At 44.6% G+C, this 18,494-nt stretch overlaps 1 protein-coding gene across 11 annotated transcripts in view; it reads left to right on the top strand.

Moving 5' to 3' along the window:
* The first annotated feature begins 11,724 nt into the window (after positions 1-11,724).
* Positions 11,725-18,494, top strand: part of FGD5 (FYVE, RhoGEF and PH domain containing 5) — a 295,580-nt gene continuing 288,810 nt past the window's right edge. For 4 of the 11 annotated variants that reach the window (XR_009761505.1, XR_009761506.1, XM_061618445.1 and 1 more), the window contains exon 1: positions 13,255-13,907. Coding sequence is in view for 7 of the 11 variants with exons in the window: in XM_061618445.1 (XP_061474429.1) it covers positions 13,895-13,907 (13 nt within the window). In the remaining 4 variants the exon portion in view is untranslated. Of the gene's footprint in view, positions 11,921-13,250; positions 13,908-18,494 lie in introns of those variants that run through there. The other 7 variants (XM_061618447.1, XM_061618444.1, XR_009761508.1 and 4 more) reach the window with 5 other exon arrangements.

Here is an 18,494-nt window from a genome sequence, read left to right on the forward strand (position 1 = left end):
CCAGGAAGCAGGAGATGTGACCTCCTCTCTGAGATATTGTACTGCCCTACAAATTTGTAAAAATGTAAACACAATTTGAGTTGGTCTTTGACAGTCCAATCCACTTCCTATGTAGCTTGGAAGAATTTGGTAGCGTGCCTCTGAGCATATGGTGAGTGGTGGCAACACCTGCAGTCAGTCCTGATAATAGAAACAAGACATGTGCTATGCTGATCTTGTTTTAGCAGAGAGGAAGCAACAATATTAAGACAGTTGATAGAGTTCAGATAGTCACTTTAAACATGTTTGATTTAGTTTGCAATTTTAGTGAAACATTTTCTTTTGCTTCTGCTTCTGTGAATATGTCAAGTACAACAACATTTTGCATAATTTACACTAAAGAAATCTCCAAAAACCATTGTGGAATAATGGCACTGACTATTCTGAAGAATAGTTTCCAATGGACATGAGGAGTGTCTTAGTTTGTACAAGATAAAACAGTGGGAGGTGAAATATATTCTAGCAAAATTCTAGGTGTGCTCTATATTTTTAATTGACCATGCCCACCCTTCCTTAAATGGAGTGGTTTAAGGATAGCAGGCTGAAAATATGCATCTTAGGCAGGGCAAGTTTGTTTTTTCCAACAACTAGATTCATTGCTTAAGTAGCAACATATTGTAATCAGTCTATTTTACATCAAAGTGCAGTTTCAGATTCAACTGTTAATACACCCAAGACAGAAATAGAACATAACCTCCTGTTTGAAACACAAAAGGCTGTCTTCACCATCATGTGACATTGACCAATAAAAAGTCTTTGAAATTAATAAAAAATAAATTTGACACAGATTTCTAGGATGAATAATGAAAGAAATATAATTTTATAGGTTAGATGCTTTGTAGAAACAGTAGTAACCCAGGAAAGAAACAAAGCAAGAACACCAACAAACATACAAAAAATGTAATTCTCCAACTTTGGAGATGTAGTCTTGATTGCAGGTGTTGCCACCCCTCACCATATGCTCAGAGGCACATGTTACCAAATTCTTCCAAGCTACACAGGAGGTGGATTGGACTGTGGAAGACCAACCCAAATTGTGTTTGCATTTTTGCAAATTTGTAAGGCAGTACAATATCTCAGAGAGGAGGTCAGGTGTCCTACTCTCCTGGTGCCTTCACTATAGCTATGCCATTTCCCTGCTTTTTAAAGTTTGATAGAAATATCTGTTCGCTGTAGGTACGTTCTTAAACCACAAGGATTTTTGCCTATAAGCTCTTGGTATACACATACAGGTATCTTGGACTCATTGTATGGTCCTGTGAGCAAGTGGTTATCAGGCTGCCAAAGGACATAAATGATTTCCCAAACAGGGCTGTTTGGAAGATATACTCAGAAAAGACTTTGTGAACGTCTTATAATGATAAAGGGTAGGAATAAAAAGTGATGATGATATACATTTCACATGTTCAAAACTGGGGGCGGAGGGGATCCTTAAACTCCAGCTTGAAAAGATCCATGAACTACACATAGAAAATTACTCGCTATTCTGTATATAGCATGAAAGTATCTGCTACTGTGAACAAAGATAATAAAATTATGTCAGTGGGGTATTTTATGCAATGAATGTTACAGTGTTTGTGGGGGGAGGAAACCTGTTATGATATTTCTGCACCCGCTATTTCTGATGATGATAATCTTGGCTGTGTGGATCCCTTCTCCCCAGTCTAACTGCAGCCAAGGTTCCTTTATTGGACGCCTGCTATAAAAACAAACCTGGGGATATGAAGAGCCACATTAGTATGTAACAACCTATAAAAAACCCTCTGCTCAAGAGTATGAACAAATTCCCTTTGCATGAATACTTGAAAAAATAACAATGAAAGAGAATATGGCTCCTAAATTAATTAAAAAGCATGGACAAACGAAATCTCATAAGCAGCCTAATGAAGTGCCTGAACATCAGCAGACTGTCTCAGTTAGGTAGCATGCTTAGGATTAAGGAATGTATGAATGGATACCCAGAAAATACAGTCTGTGGGCTGGCTCAGATTTTTACACTATTTGCAGTTTTTCTTTCTCTGTGTTAAGATTTAGAATCTGTCAGCTGTAATTGCTTGCAAAATTCTGTTTTCCACAGTGGGGCAAATAACGTTGGGTAGTCAAGATAGACTGTAAAAAAACCTCATGGGGGTTAATTGCCCCTTCCCCAGTGTCACAACTCCAGTCCACTTGTTCAGGGCGCTGCAATATTTCATGTTTATTTCATTCTAAAATATGTAACAAAAGAGCATCTGTTTTAAAAGAGAGAGAAAGAAAGATGTGACAACCCACATCTCATTTAGTTTGGCCTTAGAAAGTAAATACTAAGGGCCAATATACGAGGGAGAACCAAGAGAAGGGTTTCATTGGGATATTGAGATTTTGTGTTGATTGCTTCAGAAGGCCCCAGGCTTACATAACACGAAGTGCAATCCTATTCATGTCTAGTCAGAAGTAAGCCCCACTGAGTTCAATGGGACTTACTCCCAGGTAAGTGTGTATTGATGGATTGCAGTCTCAAACAGCTTTCCTCTCCCTCATCCCCAACTCCTGTCCTCATGCCACATGAAACTGAGAGGGCGTATAAAGAGAAGCAGCTCTCTGCAGTAGCCTCCCATCAATGGTGTCACTTCTACTTACTGGGAGTGGTAAGGAGGTGGCAAGAACAGGACTATGCACATGCATCAGGACAAACACCAGGTTGGCTCCACTGCTGCATCCATGCAGCTCTGTCTTTGCCAGAACCTCACCCCTCCCAGTAAGTGGCAGTGACACCACTGCTGGGAGGCGATTGCTGCTGCTCTGTGTGATGCCACCTGTTTGTATGTAAATTATTCATGGTAAGTAGTGCTTGAAAGGATGTAAAATGAGCGACAGGGAGTGAGTATTTGCATATGGATAGTGGCTGGCTGAGAGAGGGGGATGAGAAGTGTGATATGTTCTGAGGGTTGAGAAGAAACATTAGCAGTAGGATTTAGGTTCAGGTAGATCTGTGGTGGTTGAAGATTTAGATAAAAGATACAGGGTCTAGGATTTGAAGTGGGTCTAGGAAGAGACTTGAGTATGAATGTAAGACAGAATAATTAGTTGTTAATATAATTATTAAACCCTAATAACTTAAATATATGTGCTGGAGAAGAATAAAGTGGTTTCTTGTTGTGTAATACCTTTCAAATGTGAAATAATATACTGTTGCCTTCATTACCTCACACCTATTGTTCAATTACTTCTACAAGGGAAAGTAATATAGATGAAATAATAAGATAGATTAATGTCCTTACATCCTCATATCGTAAAAATAGTAAGTGCTGGACCTGAAGCATTTCTCAGTATGTGATGGAAGGTGTTGCCTGCTGTGGTAAAGGCCTGGTAAAACAGGGTATTGCCATTAAAAGAAAAGAGTAGGGATGCCACACTGTGACCTACTGTGCAAGCTACTCCTGCTTTCAAAAGCAGATTGTGATGCGACTCCAACTGCAAAGGCTGCTCCTGAAGGTGCCAGAGACACAATCTCTTGTGAGTCCTGCTACACTCAGTCCCTGCTACACTTGGTCTGATCCACTTCCACCTGGCCAGGGAGGGCAGGACCCTGACCGACTCCAACCACAAAGGATGCTTCTTTGTTTTGGAAGCATATTATTTTTCTGTTATCTGGATTATGTTTTTCCATTTTTATTATTAGGCTATAATACAAATTACCAGTGGATTGTTTCATTTTATTCTACATTTATTAACATGAGATGCTTTCATTAGCCTATTGTTTGTATGACTATTTAAATTTTGTTATGTCTTGTAATTCTCTTTTGTAAGTCATTTTAAGCATCGTTTCCGTGGAAAAGTGGCATACAATAACCAATAATTATGATGATACGACATTTGGCGGGTTTGTTGTTCAAAGGAAAAAATGTCAAAACCCCCACTGGACATGTCCAAACCCTTGGATACACCTCACATCTCTTTCCATCCCAGTCAATGTACTCAAAATGTACTTAATGTATGTTTCAATCATATGAATGTCATATAGTGTTTTTCTTCAGTGGATGCCATAAAAAATCTTGAAATACATTCACATATTGTATAAAGCCTTACACGGCATGGGACCACAATACCTGACGAAACACCTCTCCCGACACGAACCCACCCGTACACTATGCTCAACATCAAAGGTCCTCCTCTAGGTGCCTACTCCAAGGGAAGCTGGGAGGATGGCAACAAGGGAGAGGGCCTTTTCAGTGGTGGCCCCCAAATTATGGAATGATCTCCCAGATGAAGTTCACCTGGCGCCAACATTGTTATCTTTTCGGCGTCAGATCAAGACTTTCATTTTCTCGAAGGCATTCTAACAGCATGTGTTGAGCTTTGACCCCAGATCTTTTAACTTGTTTACCTGTGCTTTATGGTTTTAAACTTTGTATGCTTTTTAAAAAATTGTATATTTGTTTTAATGTTCACTGTTTTTAATTTCTGTAAACCGCCCAGAGAGCTTTGGCTATGGGGCAGTATAAAAATTTAATATATAAATAAATATTGCATGAAAACATCAGATTGCCCTAGAAGGGGTGGGGTTGCATAATTGCAAACTGACTGGGATTTAATCCTAGGCCCAATAGGATTCAGAAGGCTGTCATATCTTGTTCAATTTGGGTTATTGACATCCAAGCTCAGTTGCAGAGTGCTGTGTGAATGCTCAAAGCAGTTCCCTTGGAGGGGACAAAGTAGTAGTTTAAGTCTAAAAGTTACTATGTTTGGAGGGAATTATTTACAAGTAAGCTAACCTAGAACACATTTTAAGGAAGAACTAACACAGTGTGTCATGGTGGTGCTGGTGTTTTTAATTGGACTTACACTAAAAAGATGAAGGTCTAAGGCGGAGCCTGCATGCCTGGGGACTTTGGGCTGCCCCTATCCATGTTCATGTGAACGCCCAAAGGGAGCTACAGACAAAGGCACATTCTAGCCAATGATGGTTTCGCATTCAGATTATCTGTATGAGAAATACAAAACAAAAACAAAGCCTTGCATCATATCATATTAGACTATGGCATTAGGAGGACCTTCAGAAGCACAGCAGGTGACACAAAGGAACACAGAATAACAACCATAATTCTTAAATAGTTCGGCTTTGGTGGTTTCCATCTGTAGGTTTTAAAAAATAACATAAGGAGTTCAATTATCTGTGCCCAGCTATATGGTTTTATCTTCACCTCTTTCCCCCCCCCCCCGTTGCTTCTACTCTGGTGTTTTTTCCATAAAATGGTGTTAATCAGGATTATAATGAAACCAGCAGAATGAATAGTTTTATATGGTCTCTCTTTTTTGCCTCTGTGCTGTAAATGGGCTGGCGACAAGAATGCTTGTTACGTATTTTAGAATGAAATAAACATGAAATATTGCCGCAAGAAACAAGACTGCTGTACATTTTCACCTTACTGAAGAAATCTCCCTTTTTAGTGATTCTTATCACCTAGCACGTAATCCACCAAACACAAATAATCTCAAGGCACATAAAAATATTTACAGGACTTCTTTGAACCTCTAACAGCTCTGTGTAAACTCGGTTGTTGTTGGGAATTGTAATCAAGGAATTGTTAGCTCTTGGCTCTCAAAAACCTCCTTCTGAATATTCAGCAGCTCTGTAAAACAAGTTAAGACCCAACTAACTCTTGGACCAAATCACCTGCTGTGCAGCTATTTGTGAGCACAGTGGGCTGTTTCATGTGTACGTATCACAGCAGACATGTACCTAGCAAACAATGTGAGCATCCTCACTTGATCCTGCCTACATGAAACAAATAAAATAGCTCCATCTCTCAAACTATCTGAACCTCTGGTTCTAAAAGATAGGTCAAGAAAGCAATCTGTTTTCTAAGGTGGTTTCATCCCACCCTGCTCTGGAAATGTGGGCTGCCCTCCTAAACACACTTTTGTTATTATATTTATATCACACCTTTGCTACAGAGAACTCAAGGTGGCAAACACAGTTCTTACTCTATCATTTATCTTCAAGGCAACCCTGTGAAGTAGGTTAGGTGACTGGATGTTGACTGGCCCAAGGTCACACTGTAAACCTAATGGCTGAGAGGGGATCTGCAACTGAATCTCCCAAGCCTTAGTCCAACACCCCCAAATTATGGAATGATCTCCCTGACGCCAACACTGTTATCTTTTCAGCGCCAGGTCAAGACTTTCCTCTGCTCCCAGGCATTTTAGCATGTGTTTTTAAAGTGTTTTTAAAATTTGTTTTTAAATTTATATATTTGTTTTTAATGTTTTAAATTGTTGTAAACCCCCCAGTGATTTGAAACAAACGCTGATGAAGGTTCAAGAGGAAAGCACAAAAGCCGGACTACAGCTGAACGTCAAAAAGACTAAAGTAATGACAACAGAAGAGTTATGTAACTTTAAAGTTGACAATGAGGACATTGAACTTGTCAAGGATTATCAATACCTTGGCACAGTCATTAACCAAAATGGAGACAATAGTCAAGAAATCAGAAGAAGGCTTGGACTGGGGAGGGCAGCTGTGAGAGAACTAGAAAAGGTCCTCAGATGTAAAGATGTATCACTGAACACTAAAGTCAGGATCATTCAGACCATGGTATTCCCGATCTCTATGTATGGATGTGAAAGTTGGACAGTGAAAAAAGCGGGTAAGAGAAAAATTAACTCATTTGAAATGTGGTGTTGGAGAAGAGCTTTGCGGATACCATGGACTGAGAAAAAGACATAATTGGGTGTTAGAACAAATTGAACCAGAACTATCATTAGAAGCTAAAATGATGAAACTGAGGTTATCATACTTTGGACACATCATGAGAAGACATGATTCACTAGAAAAGACAATAATGCTGGGAAAAACCAAAGGGAGTAGAAAAAGTGGAAGGCCAAACAAGAGATGGATTGATTCCATAAAGGAAGCCACAGACCTGAACTTACAAGATCTGAACAGGGTGGTTCACGACAGATGCTGTTGGAGGTCGCTGATTCATAGGGTCGCCATAAGTTGTGATTGACTTGAAGGCACATAACAACAACCAACAACAGACCGCCCAGAGAGCTTCGGCTATGGGGCGGTATACAAATGTAATAAATAATAATAATAAATAACACTCTGACCATTGCACTACACTGTCTCTTACTAGGCAGTAAGTCTCATTGCACTCAGTGGGATGTAAACATGCTTAGGGCCATATACACATCATCAAAGAACATTTAAAGCACATGACTTCCCCCAAGGAATCCTGGGAATTGTGATTTGCTAAGGGTGCTGAGAATTGTAGCTCTGTAGTGAGTAAACTACACTTCTCAGGATTCTTTGGGGGAAGCCATGTGCATGAAATGTATGGTGTCTACACAGCCATAAATTAGGGATGTCAAATAAGAAAGGTGGAACATCTCTATTTCAATGCTCCTGAACAGATTTTAGGCAAAGAAGGTCCTCTTTGCCTTGAATCTGCAAGTACCTGCCACTTCCTCCCACTGCCCCTGTCTCAAAGGCTCATTTACGTACCTTGGTAAAAGGAAACTGGCAGTGGGCACCCCAGAAGCCCCTGTAGTGTATGTTTCATCATTAGGAATAGGACTGGGACCACCAGTCTCATCACCTCTGTGGGGAAATGATGTGGGCACTCATCAAAATTAAACTGTTTTTCCAATCAAACATTAGCGTATATGTGAACTTAGGAATTTGTTGCTTCAATATGCATCACTTTATACACTTGCCTACACTGAATTGCGTTTGCCATTTTACTGTCCATTCACCCAGTTCAGAGAGATGATCCTTTTGGCGCTCTTGCAATCTTTCTCTGTTTTCACCACCTTGAACAACTTGTTATCATCAGCAAATTTGGCTACCTCATTGGCTAGATCATTTATGGAGAAGTTTAAAAGTTGGGAGTCCCCCCAAGGATCGATATTTGGACCTGGGCTTTTCAAACTTGCATCCTTCTTCCCAAATGATACTGGCCCTCTCATGTAATTTGAATATCCCTTCACTATATGAGTGGGTATAAGATAAAGCCCCAGGGAAGCTGCAGACACACCATGCCTGTACTATTAGAATTAGGTCTAAAGTGAACAGGTGTCTCTTTATTTTTAAAGTACTTTCATAGAATCATTGAATAAGGCCATCGAATCCAGCCCCCTGATCAGTGCAGGAATCCAAATTCAAGCATACCTGACAGGTGGCTTTCCAGCTGCCTCATGAAGACCTCCACAGCTGAAGAGCCCACCACCTCTCTAGGTAATTAGTTTCATTGTCGTACCACTCTAACAGTCTGGAAGTTTTTCCTGATGTTCACTGATAATCTGGCTTCCAGCAACTTGAGGCCATTATTCCATGTCCTGCACTCTGGGATGATTGAGAAGAGATCCCAGCCCTCCTCTGTGTGGCAACCTTTCAAGTACTTGGAAGAGTGCTATCATATCTCTCTTCAGTCTTCTCTTCTCAAGTCTAAACATGCCCAATTCATTCAGTCTCTCTTCATAGGGCTTTCTTTCCAGTTCCCTGATCATCCTTGTTGCCCTCCTCTGAACCTGTTCCAGTTTGTCTGCATCCTTCTTAAAGTGTGGTGTCCAGAACTGGATGCAGTACTCAACATGAGGCCTAACCAGTGCCAAATAGAGGGGAACTAATACTTCACGCAATTTGGAAACTATACTTCTGTTAATGCAGCCTACAATAGCATGTGCCTTTTTTGCAGCCACATTGCACACTGTTGGCTCATATTCATCTTGTGATCAACAACAATCCCAAGGTCCTTCTCACATGTAGTAATGTTGAGCCAAGCATCCCCCATATTATACCTGTGTATTTGGTTTCTTTTTCCTAGGTGCAGAACTTTGCACTTACCCTGTTAAATTTCATTCTGTTGTTTTCAGCTCAGTGTTGCAGCTTATCAAGATCACTTTGAATTTTGTTTCTGTCTTCCAGGGTATTAGCTAGCCCTCCCAATTTTGTATAATCTGTAGATTTGATAAGCATTCTCTGCACCTCCTCATCCAAGTCATTAATAAAAATGTTGAAGACCACTGGGCCCAGGACTGAGCCCTATGGTACTCTGCTTGTTACCTCCCCCACTTGGAGCAGGAACCATTGATAAGCACTCTTTCTACTTATTTCCCACTCTTACAGGGTTTCCTTGATGATTTTCTGTCTGGCATTTGGTGCTCTCAAATTACTCTGGGGTTTATAAAAAAAATCTCTTTCTAGAATCAGGTATAGCCTTCTGTTTACTGAAGTATGAAAGGTTGTTCTTTTTAACCACCACCACCCTTTACAAAGAAAAATATTGGTAGATACCAATAAGGCTATCTTCTTCCCCTGTGCAAATACCTTTCCATGTGGTGGTCCATTTCATTTAATGTATTATTACATTTATATCCCACCTATTATCCAAGGAGCTCAAGGTGGCATACATGGTTCTCTTCTCTCTCCACTTTATCCTCATATCAACCTTGTGAGGGAGGTTAGGCTGAGAGACTGTGACTGGCCCAAGGTCACCTAGCAAGTTTCATGGCTGAGTGGAGACTTGAACCCTGATCTGCCAGGTCTTAGTCCAGCACTGTAACCCCTACACCACAGTGGCTCACACTCACTTCCCAGAGGTACCTAAGGTGATATACAAACTTTAAACAACAAATACAATTTATAAACCAAAAAAACCATGTGTACAACTGGCTTTTTTAAAAAAAATGGAATGTAGGTCAGCTCTTGCAGTTTCATCACTTTAGGATCCTGATCCACACATACTGGAAGTTTTTCTGAAATCTGCCATTTTTAATGTGTCAATTTACATGAATGTATATTATGCTTAATTAGCATTTTCACATTATTTCTATATTTTTGTATTGAAATGTCTTCATACTCACAAATAAATCATGCATGCACAACAAGAAGCAGCTGTTTATGTAATCTTAAGACTACAGAATCCATAATGCAAGGCTGCTGTTAGCAAAATACAAATGGATGAAAATGTTTAGACTCTAAGTGTGTAACACTGAAGGAAGCAACTGGCACCACTGTAGAATGGCAGTGCAGATGACACTGGGCAAAGTTTGAATAGGCAAACAGCAAATCTATCACTCGGGGCTAGGAAAATGGAAAACAGCCTGCAAAGAAAGAATATATACAACATTTTGAAAAGAGGGCTTTATGTTAACAATGGAGCAGGCACAGGTGTGAAGGAGAAGTACTTTATCACTAATTGCCTTGGAAATGGGATTTAGGAGGTTGGTATTGGACTCCCACAACCACATTCCATGTAGTGATCAAAATTCCAAAAAAAGGGAAAAAAGAATGTGCTAAGAGAAGCATATCCTTCAGAAAAAGACATGTAGACTGTGCCAAATAAATGAGAAAGAAATGTGCACTTGTGCTAAAACTGGTTGCATGGAAAGGCCCTATTCACATGAGCAATCCTAAGACAAATAATGGTTTTTCTGGAGATTTTGTTAACCACCCATGCAAACTGAGGAGAGAGAAAGAGAAGGGAATGAATAATCCAGATAATTAGAGCTAGAAAACATTCAGAGAGGCTTCCCTTCTGAAATCATGCCAAATGGTACTAATGGGTAGCATGTGCACCTCCTTATGCTATTTCCCACAATCCCTTTCTGTTATCAAATCCTCGGTAGCATCAAAAGAAAGTTTACTATTTGGGTTCCAAAGGTGGAGAACTTCCAATAGCAGGCATTCCTTTGAAGGGTATGACCATTGGCTCTTTAATATTTCTACCCTATTTATCTTTGCTATTAGCATAATTAACCCCCTTTTTAGATGGGGAACTGAGACTGGATATTGGTAATTTGCCCCAATGAGGGAATGCCCCAATGAACAAGAATGATGCCCACTTTTTGCCTTCCAGAGATAGGTTGTGTACATCCCATGGTGTTAATGCGTACATAGATCACACAGATCCATTTTTTCTGTGTGGACGACTACTCTCCTTTCTCAACCTTTTATTTTGTTGTTGTTGCTGGACTACAGTTCCCATAATTCCTGACCATTGGCCATGCTGACTGGGGCTAATGGGAGTTGTAGTCCAGCAACAAAAAAATAAAAAAAGGTTGAGAAACACTGTTAGTTCAAAACACAGCGCGGGCAGAGCTTTTGTTTTTTCACCACAAAACACAACGCTTGTCAGCAATATCCGTTCCTGCACAACGCCAGACTGTGCAGGTCTACTCAGAAGTAATTCGCACGGAGTTCAATGGGACTTTCTCCAGGGTAAGCGGGTATAGAATCGCAGCCTCTTAACCACTTACTCAGGGGACAGGGCTGTCGCCTGCACGTGCCAATCCCTTCTTCGTTGGAGGGACTCCCAAAGAACATTTCATGAGGCAACTGAAGGGCTTCCAGACTGTCACTGTGTTCGGGTGGGCTTCAGTAACATACCTACACAACCAAGTTGAGCCATTGTAGTTGATTGTCTTGCGCCACAAACCTGCGTCAAAAGATCGGGTTTGGGCTGTATGGAAAGTGACTAGGGAAATGCAGTGCAGAAGGCGTCGGAGAAGACTCGCTTTCATCTCGCCTCCCGTCAGAGTCTAGAAACGCCCTCCGCCTCAGCTCGCGATTCTGTAAAATGGGCAAGAGCAACGACCGGATTGACAGTCTCTAGTCTAGATTATTAGTGAAACTGAATGATGAGAGGAGGAGGCAATTATGCAATCCTCCCTAAGCTCGTAACTCCCCGAGCTCGGAAAGGAGTGCGGGAAAAAGGAGAGGGGCAGGGGGGCGGGGATCGCCCCAAAGTGAGCTTTAAAACGCTTCGCTCGCCCTTCCCGAGGTTGAAAGGGGCAGAAGGAAGCAGTTCTCTCCAAGGGAGGCACTCCTCTTGACCCAGCTGTTTCCAGTCTGGCCCTTCACCTCGGGAGCTGGAGGAGAGAGATCGGCTTTCAGGTAAATCCCGCGGGCGAGGGGCGCAGAGGTTGGAGCCCAACGGGACGAGGCTGCCGCTCTCCTTGAAGCGGATGCCCGCCCTTGCCCAAGGGGCTCTCTCCATCTGGGCAAAAGAAAAGGGGGTAAAGTTAAGCTTCTTTACCCCCACCCCGTTTCCACCAGCAGTCAAGCACCTCCGGCTCGGGACCCTGGACTTGTCTCTCGAACTCCCCCCCTTCCCACCATTAACTATAGAGGGAGGAGGGCGACGACTCGCGCGTCCTTCGCGTCTCTTCTTCGGCTTTTTACCCTCCGGTTGTGAATTCCAATTTAAGCTGAGATCCTAAACGCTCTGAAAGGCTGCAGTCCTTACAAACACTGGCCCGGGAATTGGGCTGCAATCGCTTATTATGCGCTTACCTGGGAGTAAAACCCATTGAACTGAGTGCGGGGCGTAAACAGGGGCAGGATCGGGATACAGGAGGCTTGTTCTAGAAGAATGACAGGGGGACGCCTCTAAAAAGAAGCATGTTCACACGAGAGTGCGTATTGGGTCAGGAATCAACGAAGTGACTTTAATGAGGCTGTTCTAGGAGTCAGCGGCCTGAAGAGGACGCCTTAATTAGATTGCTTCGGCATCGCAGTTTACGAACCTACATGCAACTGAAGCGAAATGGGAGTCCTCTGTTTGAGGACTGCATGGTAGCGCGCCTCTAGAATTGCAGAGGCGAACTGCCATATTCCTTAGCAGAAGGGAAAATCAGATACAAGTGGCTGGTTTGAGTGGGCGTGGGGATTTCACGCCTGTGATGATGATGAGTGAAAATCCTACTAAAGTGCTATCCCCTACTGCTTTCTGATAAACCCGTCAGTGTGTGTGGTATGTGTGAAAATGTGGGAGGAGTGCCACAACAGATAAGTCATCAGGTAAAAGTCGGACAGGGAGAAAAGAATAAGAGTGTGAAGATATATGAGTGAGTCTATATATGCTACAGCCTCTCTCTCCCTCACACACACACAAAGAGGAATCTTTGTCAGATAGGCACGGGCGTATTGTCTAATTTGAAGACCCAGTTTACACTTTGGGCTGCTGCCGGTGGCTGACCACCATGTCTAGATCCCCTCCTCCAGCTATTTCCCCTAGCTTCTTAGTAATAATAATAACAATCCTGCTGCAGTGAGTTCCACGGGCCAATCCTAAAACAGACGTCTGCGCGGGGGGGGGTAACCACACACACAATTCCTTTCTGCTTGCGTTAAACTTCTCATTCTCTACAAGCAGTGGCGGACGGTAAGGGGTTCCGTTTCCTCCCATTCTCTCCCTCTCCGCGCCGCGTGGTTTTCGGAGTCTGAGGGAAGCGGCAGCCGCTGTCTCTTTAAATCTCCGCTTGTTTTGGCATTGGTGCTCGCGCTCACCCCCTCCCTTTTCTTTGCTGCTTTTCAATCCCTGTGTGAGCAAAAGGGCTTCCTCTGCAGGGAAGGAAGGGAAATGCCTGCCTGCCGGAGGAGGCGGAGGAGGCCAGCAGCAGCAGCAGCAGCAGCAGCAGCCGCCCTGGGCATCTCACAGCGACCAGCAAGTGGTGGGGACCTTCCAGCTGCAACAAGCTGATAGCGGCGATGGGGCAGGGCGACGACGGCTCCCCGCAGCACTGACCGCCCCCCGCTGCTGTCGCCACCGCCTGGCCGAGCCAGCCTGCCCGAAAGGGTTCCTCCGGATACTTTTGGGAAGAGAGAGGGGGGGCGTTCCTGCCGCCGCCGCCGCTACTTCTACTACTCGTGTCGCTTTCTGCCCCCCCACGAAACTTGGCTGAGCAGATTTGCTCTCCCGGTTTCCCATCCACCCACCTATGCCCCGACTTGAATTTTAGCCGCCCGGGGGCTTCGGCTTAGGGAGCCACTCTGATCGCCTGGCCGGGAACATGATTTGAAGACGGGGAGGCGAGACGGGAAGCGAGAGAGAGAGAGAGAGCGGCGACTTGGGGGAGACTCCGGAAGATGAGCCACGCAGGTAAGGCGCACAACTCCGCTGCGGCGACCTGGCTGCCGGGGAGGAGCGGCTGGGTGGGAAAGAGACCGATTCCAGAGTCCAGAAGGAGCTTCTGGAGAGCGCCTCCCTGGAGCCGAGGAGCTGCCCCCAGCGCCTGAAGGTGACTTCTCGCCGGGCGCCGGTCAAGGCGCTTCCCCGCACGAGTCATTCTTCGGCGGTTCTCTGGGACTTGAGGAAACTCTTCGGGGCTGCGATGCTCGGATCGCTCGATCCCTGGAGAACGAGTTGCCCCAGAGAAGAGGGAAGCCCTTCCTCGAACTTAAGACGCGGGGTTTCCTTGATCAGAGCTTGCCTCTTTCGCATTCCGGGGGAGGGGCGTGGGATAATTGTCCCTTCGACCCCTTCCCTGCATTTTCCTTTCGATAGATCGCCCCCTGACCCGTTTTCGAAGCCAATTCTAGTTTGTGGTTTCTTTCGCGGACTAAGGAGGGATGGTGGGGGGATGCGTGAGAGGTCGAATATGTCCCGTTTCCCTTCCGTCCGCGCCCCGTGCGCGCACCCACGCAGCGCTAGGGAACCTCACCAGGCCTTGAATCCTCCGCGCCCGAAGTGTCATCTTAACGAGTTGCCAATTTTATGGGGCAAAGAGTTTGCTGTCCTCTAGGCGGGGCAGCCTGTTGGACTAAGGACGGGAGTGCTGTGGTGTGTGTGTGTGTGTGTGTGTGTGAGAGAGAGAGAGAGAGAGAGAGAGAGACCATCCCCACAAACAGAGGGGATGATGGGCTCCAAATGTGACCCGACGGACTGCAGTGCCAACTTTTCTCCTTTCTCTTTGCCTGCCTGCATACCATACATTTAAAGCACATCCCTCTCCCAAGAATTTTGGGAACAGTAGTTCACGCGCCGCACAGGGTTACAACCCCAGCAGCCTTAAGCAACTCTGGTTCCTAGGATTCTTTGGTGGTGGTGGGGATGTGCTTTCCTCTCGAAGGGATCTCGGCGGCTGGCACAGCGCTGCTCGCCCTCCAACAGAGGGGCCAGCCTTCGCTAATCTCTGACACTGCGCTGTTTGTTATGCCGAGACTGTCTTGCCGCAGTTGATCTTGCCGTGCGCTTGGGGAACGCGGCTGGGGGTAATTGGGGGGCGGAGGTGGAGCGGAGCTTCTTTTACTCTCTGCTGGCCTTCGGCTGGGAAAGGCTGGCTCCGCAGAGGAAAAGAGACTGAATCGAAGATGGGGGGGGGTAAGAGAGAGAGTAAGGGACGGGTTTTAACTACACCGGGTGGTATTCATTGCCAGGCCCCTCGCCAGCCTAAAAGTTCAGAGGGGCATCCAAACAGTAGGGGGGATTTCTGTATTAAACTTAACGATTTTGTGTGTGTAAAAAAAGGAATAGGTGGGTAGAAAATTTTAGGGGGTAGGCCTCCTAGCTCACCTGGCGTTAATAGACGCCAACTAACTTAGGTTTATTAATTTCAGCTCTGAGTAGGACTTAGCTAAACACAGCCTGATATCTCCTGCCGCTTTTCTTCTTCGCTTCCCGTGTTGGACAAGTAAGTCACAACTGTCTGTGAATGGCAGGCGAATGGGTTGACCACATGTGACAAGCGCAAAGGGGTTCTGTCGCAGACCTGTTTGCCAGCTTCTTGGAAGTACCGGGCTGGCCACTGTGAGAAGAAGATGATCAGGGACTAGCAGGGCCTGTGGCTTGATCCAGATGGGCCCTTCTTGGGTCCATGCTGAGGTGGACTCCAACAATGAATAAGGAGATAATTGTCCCCGACCATTGGCCATGGTGACTGGGGCTGATGGAGCTGGAGTCCCTTTGGAGGGGCACAGAACTCCCTGCCCCTGTCCTATCCCCATAGCCAGGGTCCAAAGAGCCACCCCCTCCTGTTATTTCTCTCTTTTTGACTGCTTCACCCATCCAGGTTTGTGACTTAAGTCGACAAAACCATCCTAAGGGCCCTTTTCAGCAGAATGTGATGGAGCGGAGGAGACAGCTTCATATCGAGTCAGACCATTGGTCCAAGGAGCTTGTTTTTGTCTACACTGACTGGCAGCACCTCTCCAGGGTTTCAGACAGGGGGTGCTCCCAGCCCTAAGCTATCTGGTGAGGCAGAAGATTAAACCTGGGCCTTTTTTTGCATGCAAAGCTGATGCTCTACCTCTGAGATACACAGCCCTTCCCCTAAGGTCCTTCTCTAAGTTATGGTTGCGGGTCTTTCTTTTTTTGACTTGCTTTTCTGCGTGGCATCCAGTAGATTGATAACTGGTCCCTTCAGATTCTCCTGCCTGAAGAAACATCCACCAGACGGTCAGGAGGTGTGGAAGGGGGGACAGGGGAAGGGCTATGCTTCTGCAGGCTTTGTGCTGCTGGATCCCCAGTGGCAGTGCTCATAACACTGAGTTATGATGTTACTGTAGCTCTTTCAATCATCTCAGTGAAAGCAGAACAAAAACGATAGTTCTAAGATTTTGAGTAAAGACCTGGGTCCTCCAGGGTGGAAATAATTGGCTGGGGAGGCCTTTCTGGAAGGCAGTGTCCTTCAGTATCCCTTAGCCTTTGCCATAATGGGGTGGGGGTGGGGTGGGAGTGTTTCCCAAGGTGAGATCCAGGAAAAGAGACCACATATATAGGGGAGAAAGAATTGCTGCAAAGGGGGAAAATACAAAGAGGAACAAAGTCATATCTAAGATGTAAATAACCACTTAGTATCCGGTGGAATTACTCAAACCCAATCGCTTCTTGTGATTGCTATTACTTAAAAGAACTCTTTTCACTTTTTTTTTAAAATGGTTCATCTTAAGGCAAGAATGGAGAAGCTGAGGCCCTCCAGATGTCATTGGGCTACAACTCCTGTCTTTCTTGATCATTGGCCCAGCTGGGGCAGATGGGAGCTGGTGTCCAACAACATCTAGAGGGCCATAGGTTGCATTGCTACTGCTCTGTCTTTGGGCGTTTCTGCTGTTGGATGTCTTTGGAGAGTGGGAGGTGCTCGCTCTCCACACTTCATACCTTTTGTTTGCCCTTGCTTTGGTTCATGCAAAGAGGCAAAGTCTTTGTTCTTTCCTTGGGGGAGGTTTTCCCCAGATTTGAAATGGGAGAAGCTCAGGCGCAGCTGTTTCTGTTTCGTTGACGCTGTCTCATGTGCACAGATACTTCCTATTTAAACTTGCATCCTCCCTCCCATTCTCCAAACATCCCAGCCGCTTTTGTTCCAGCAGTGGCTTTCTTGCGGGTTTGATTCATCCTCCATATAGTCAACATTTTTGTTTTGTTGGGCCCTACAGGAAATAGATTGAAATTTGCTTTGCCTCTCTGCAGTGCTTTGAATGACCACCTAGTGGTATGACTGAACACAGGCAAAGGTTGGAGTAGATGACCTTCAGATATGGGGCAGCTGCAGAATTTTAAGACTTGATTATTCTAACATTAATAGCAGGGGTAAGGCAGGCTTCAGGTTTGCAGGATCTAATTTGCTTTTTAGTAGACCCTCCACCAACAGGAGCCAAGTGTAAAATAGTGTAGGGGGGGAACGGGAGCAGCAGCATATATTTAGTATTAAAGAACAAGACACATCTGAGCATGATGCTTAGCCCAGGATTGCCCCCCACTCTGATACCAAACTGAGGTCATCATCCTTTCACACAAAAATCCACTCCTGGATCCCCCCCTTCTTAGTTTATAAAGCCTAATTTAGGTGCAGCCTTTGTGTTGTTGCTGTTGGCATATAATTGGGAATCAGAACCCTTGCCAATCTACTACAAATTACCCAGAGATCAACCTGGACATCATAACCTACCTTTTGCCCACCTCTGTTTTACAAAATGTGGATACTGAGTTCAATGGGAGGACAACAACTCCCATACCAGAACACCAGAATAATGTGAAAATGACTTTGAATACATTTCACATTATATTCCCCTTTATTTAAACCTTGGGAGTTTAGCCAGGATGTGCATGGCTGTTATTAATATAGGGTGCATTGTACTCCTGCAATGAATAGCTTTACAAGTGTGTTTATTACTGTAGAAGTCAACAAGGCCATTGCTAGGTATTTAAAAGACTCAGGGCAAAATCCTATGGTGCAAATTTGCATATACTGATTTGTATGTATAGATACAATTTTAGGCTGACTTTCAGAGGAGCAAGAAATAAACCCTGCCTGTTGGGACTTATGGGATGGCATGTTACCAAGATTTTCTGGGCTCACCCAGTACAATCTATGGATTGTGCCCTCCACTCTACTCACAATCTGTTGGCAACAGAAGTACCTTTTACCAGGTGTGCCTGGTGGGACAGTTATGACCATTGCTGGACTGGGAGAGCTTAACTACAGTAGTCTAGGCATTGGTGATTTCAAGACTAGATTATAGCAATGCACTTTGTGTGGTGCTTTACCGCAAGCTGCTGCAGAATGCTGCACCATGGTTGCTGCCGGGAGTGAGACCCTGTCAGAGATCTGCACTGGTTACCAATTTGTTACTATGCTAAATTCAAGGTGTTGCTATTGGTATATAAAGACCTTAACAGCTTTGGACCAGTTTTCTTGCCCATATGTGCCCACTCAACCACTTTGATCTATGGAATTGGCCCTGTTACAGG

Source organism: Rhineura floridana, chromosome 3 (assembly GCF_030035675.1).
Source record: "Rhineura floridana isolate rRhiFlo1 chromosome 3, rRhiFlo1.hap2, whole genome shotgun sequence".
Classification (NCBI taxonomy): domain Eukaryota; kingdom Metazoa; phylum Chordata; class Lepidosauria; order Squamata; family Rhineuridae; genus Rhineura; species Rhineura floridana.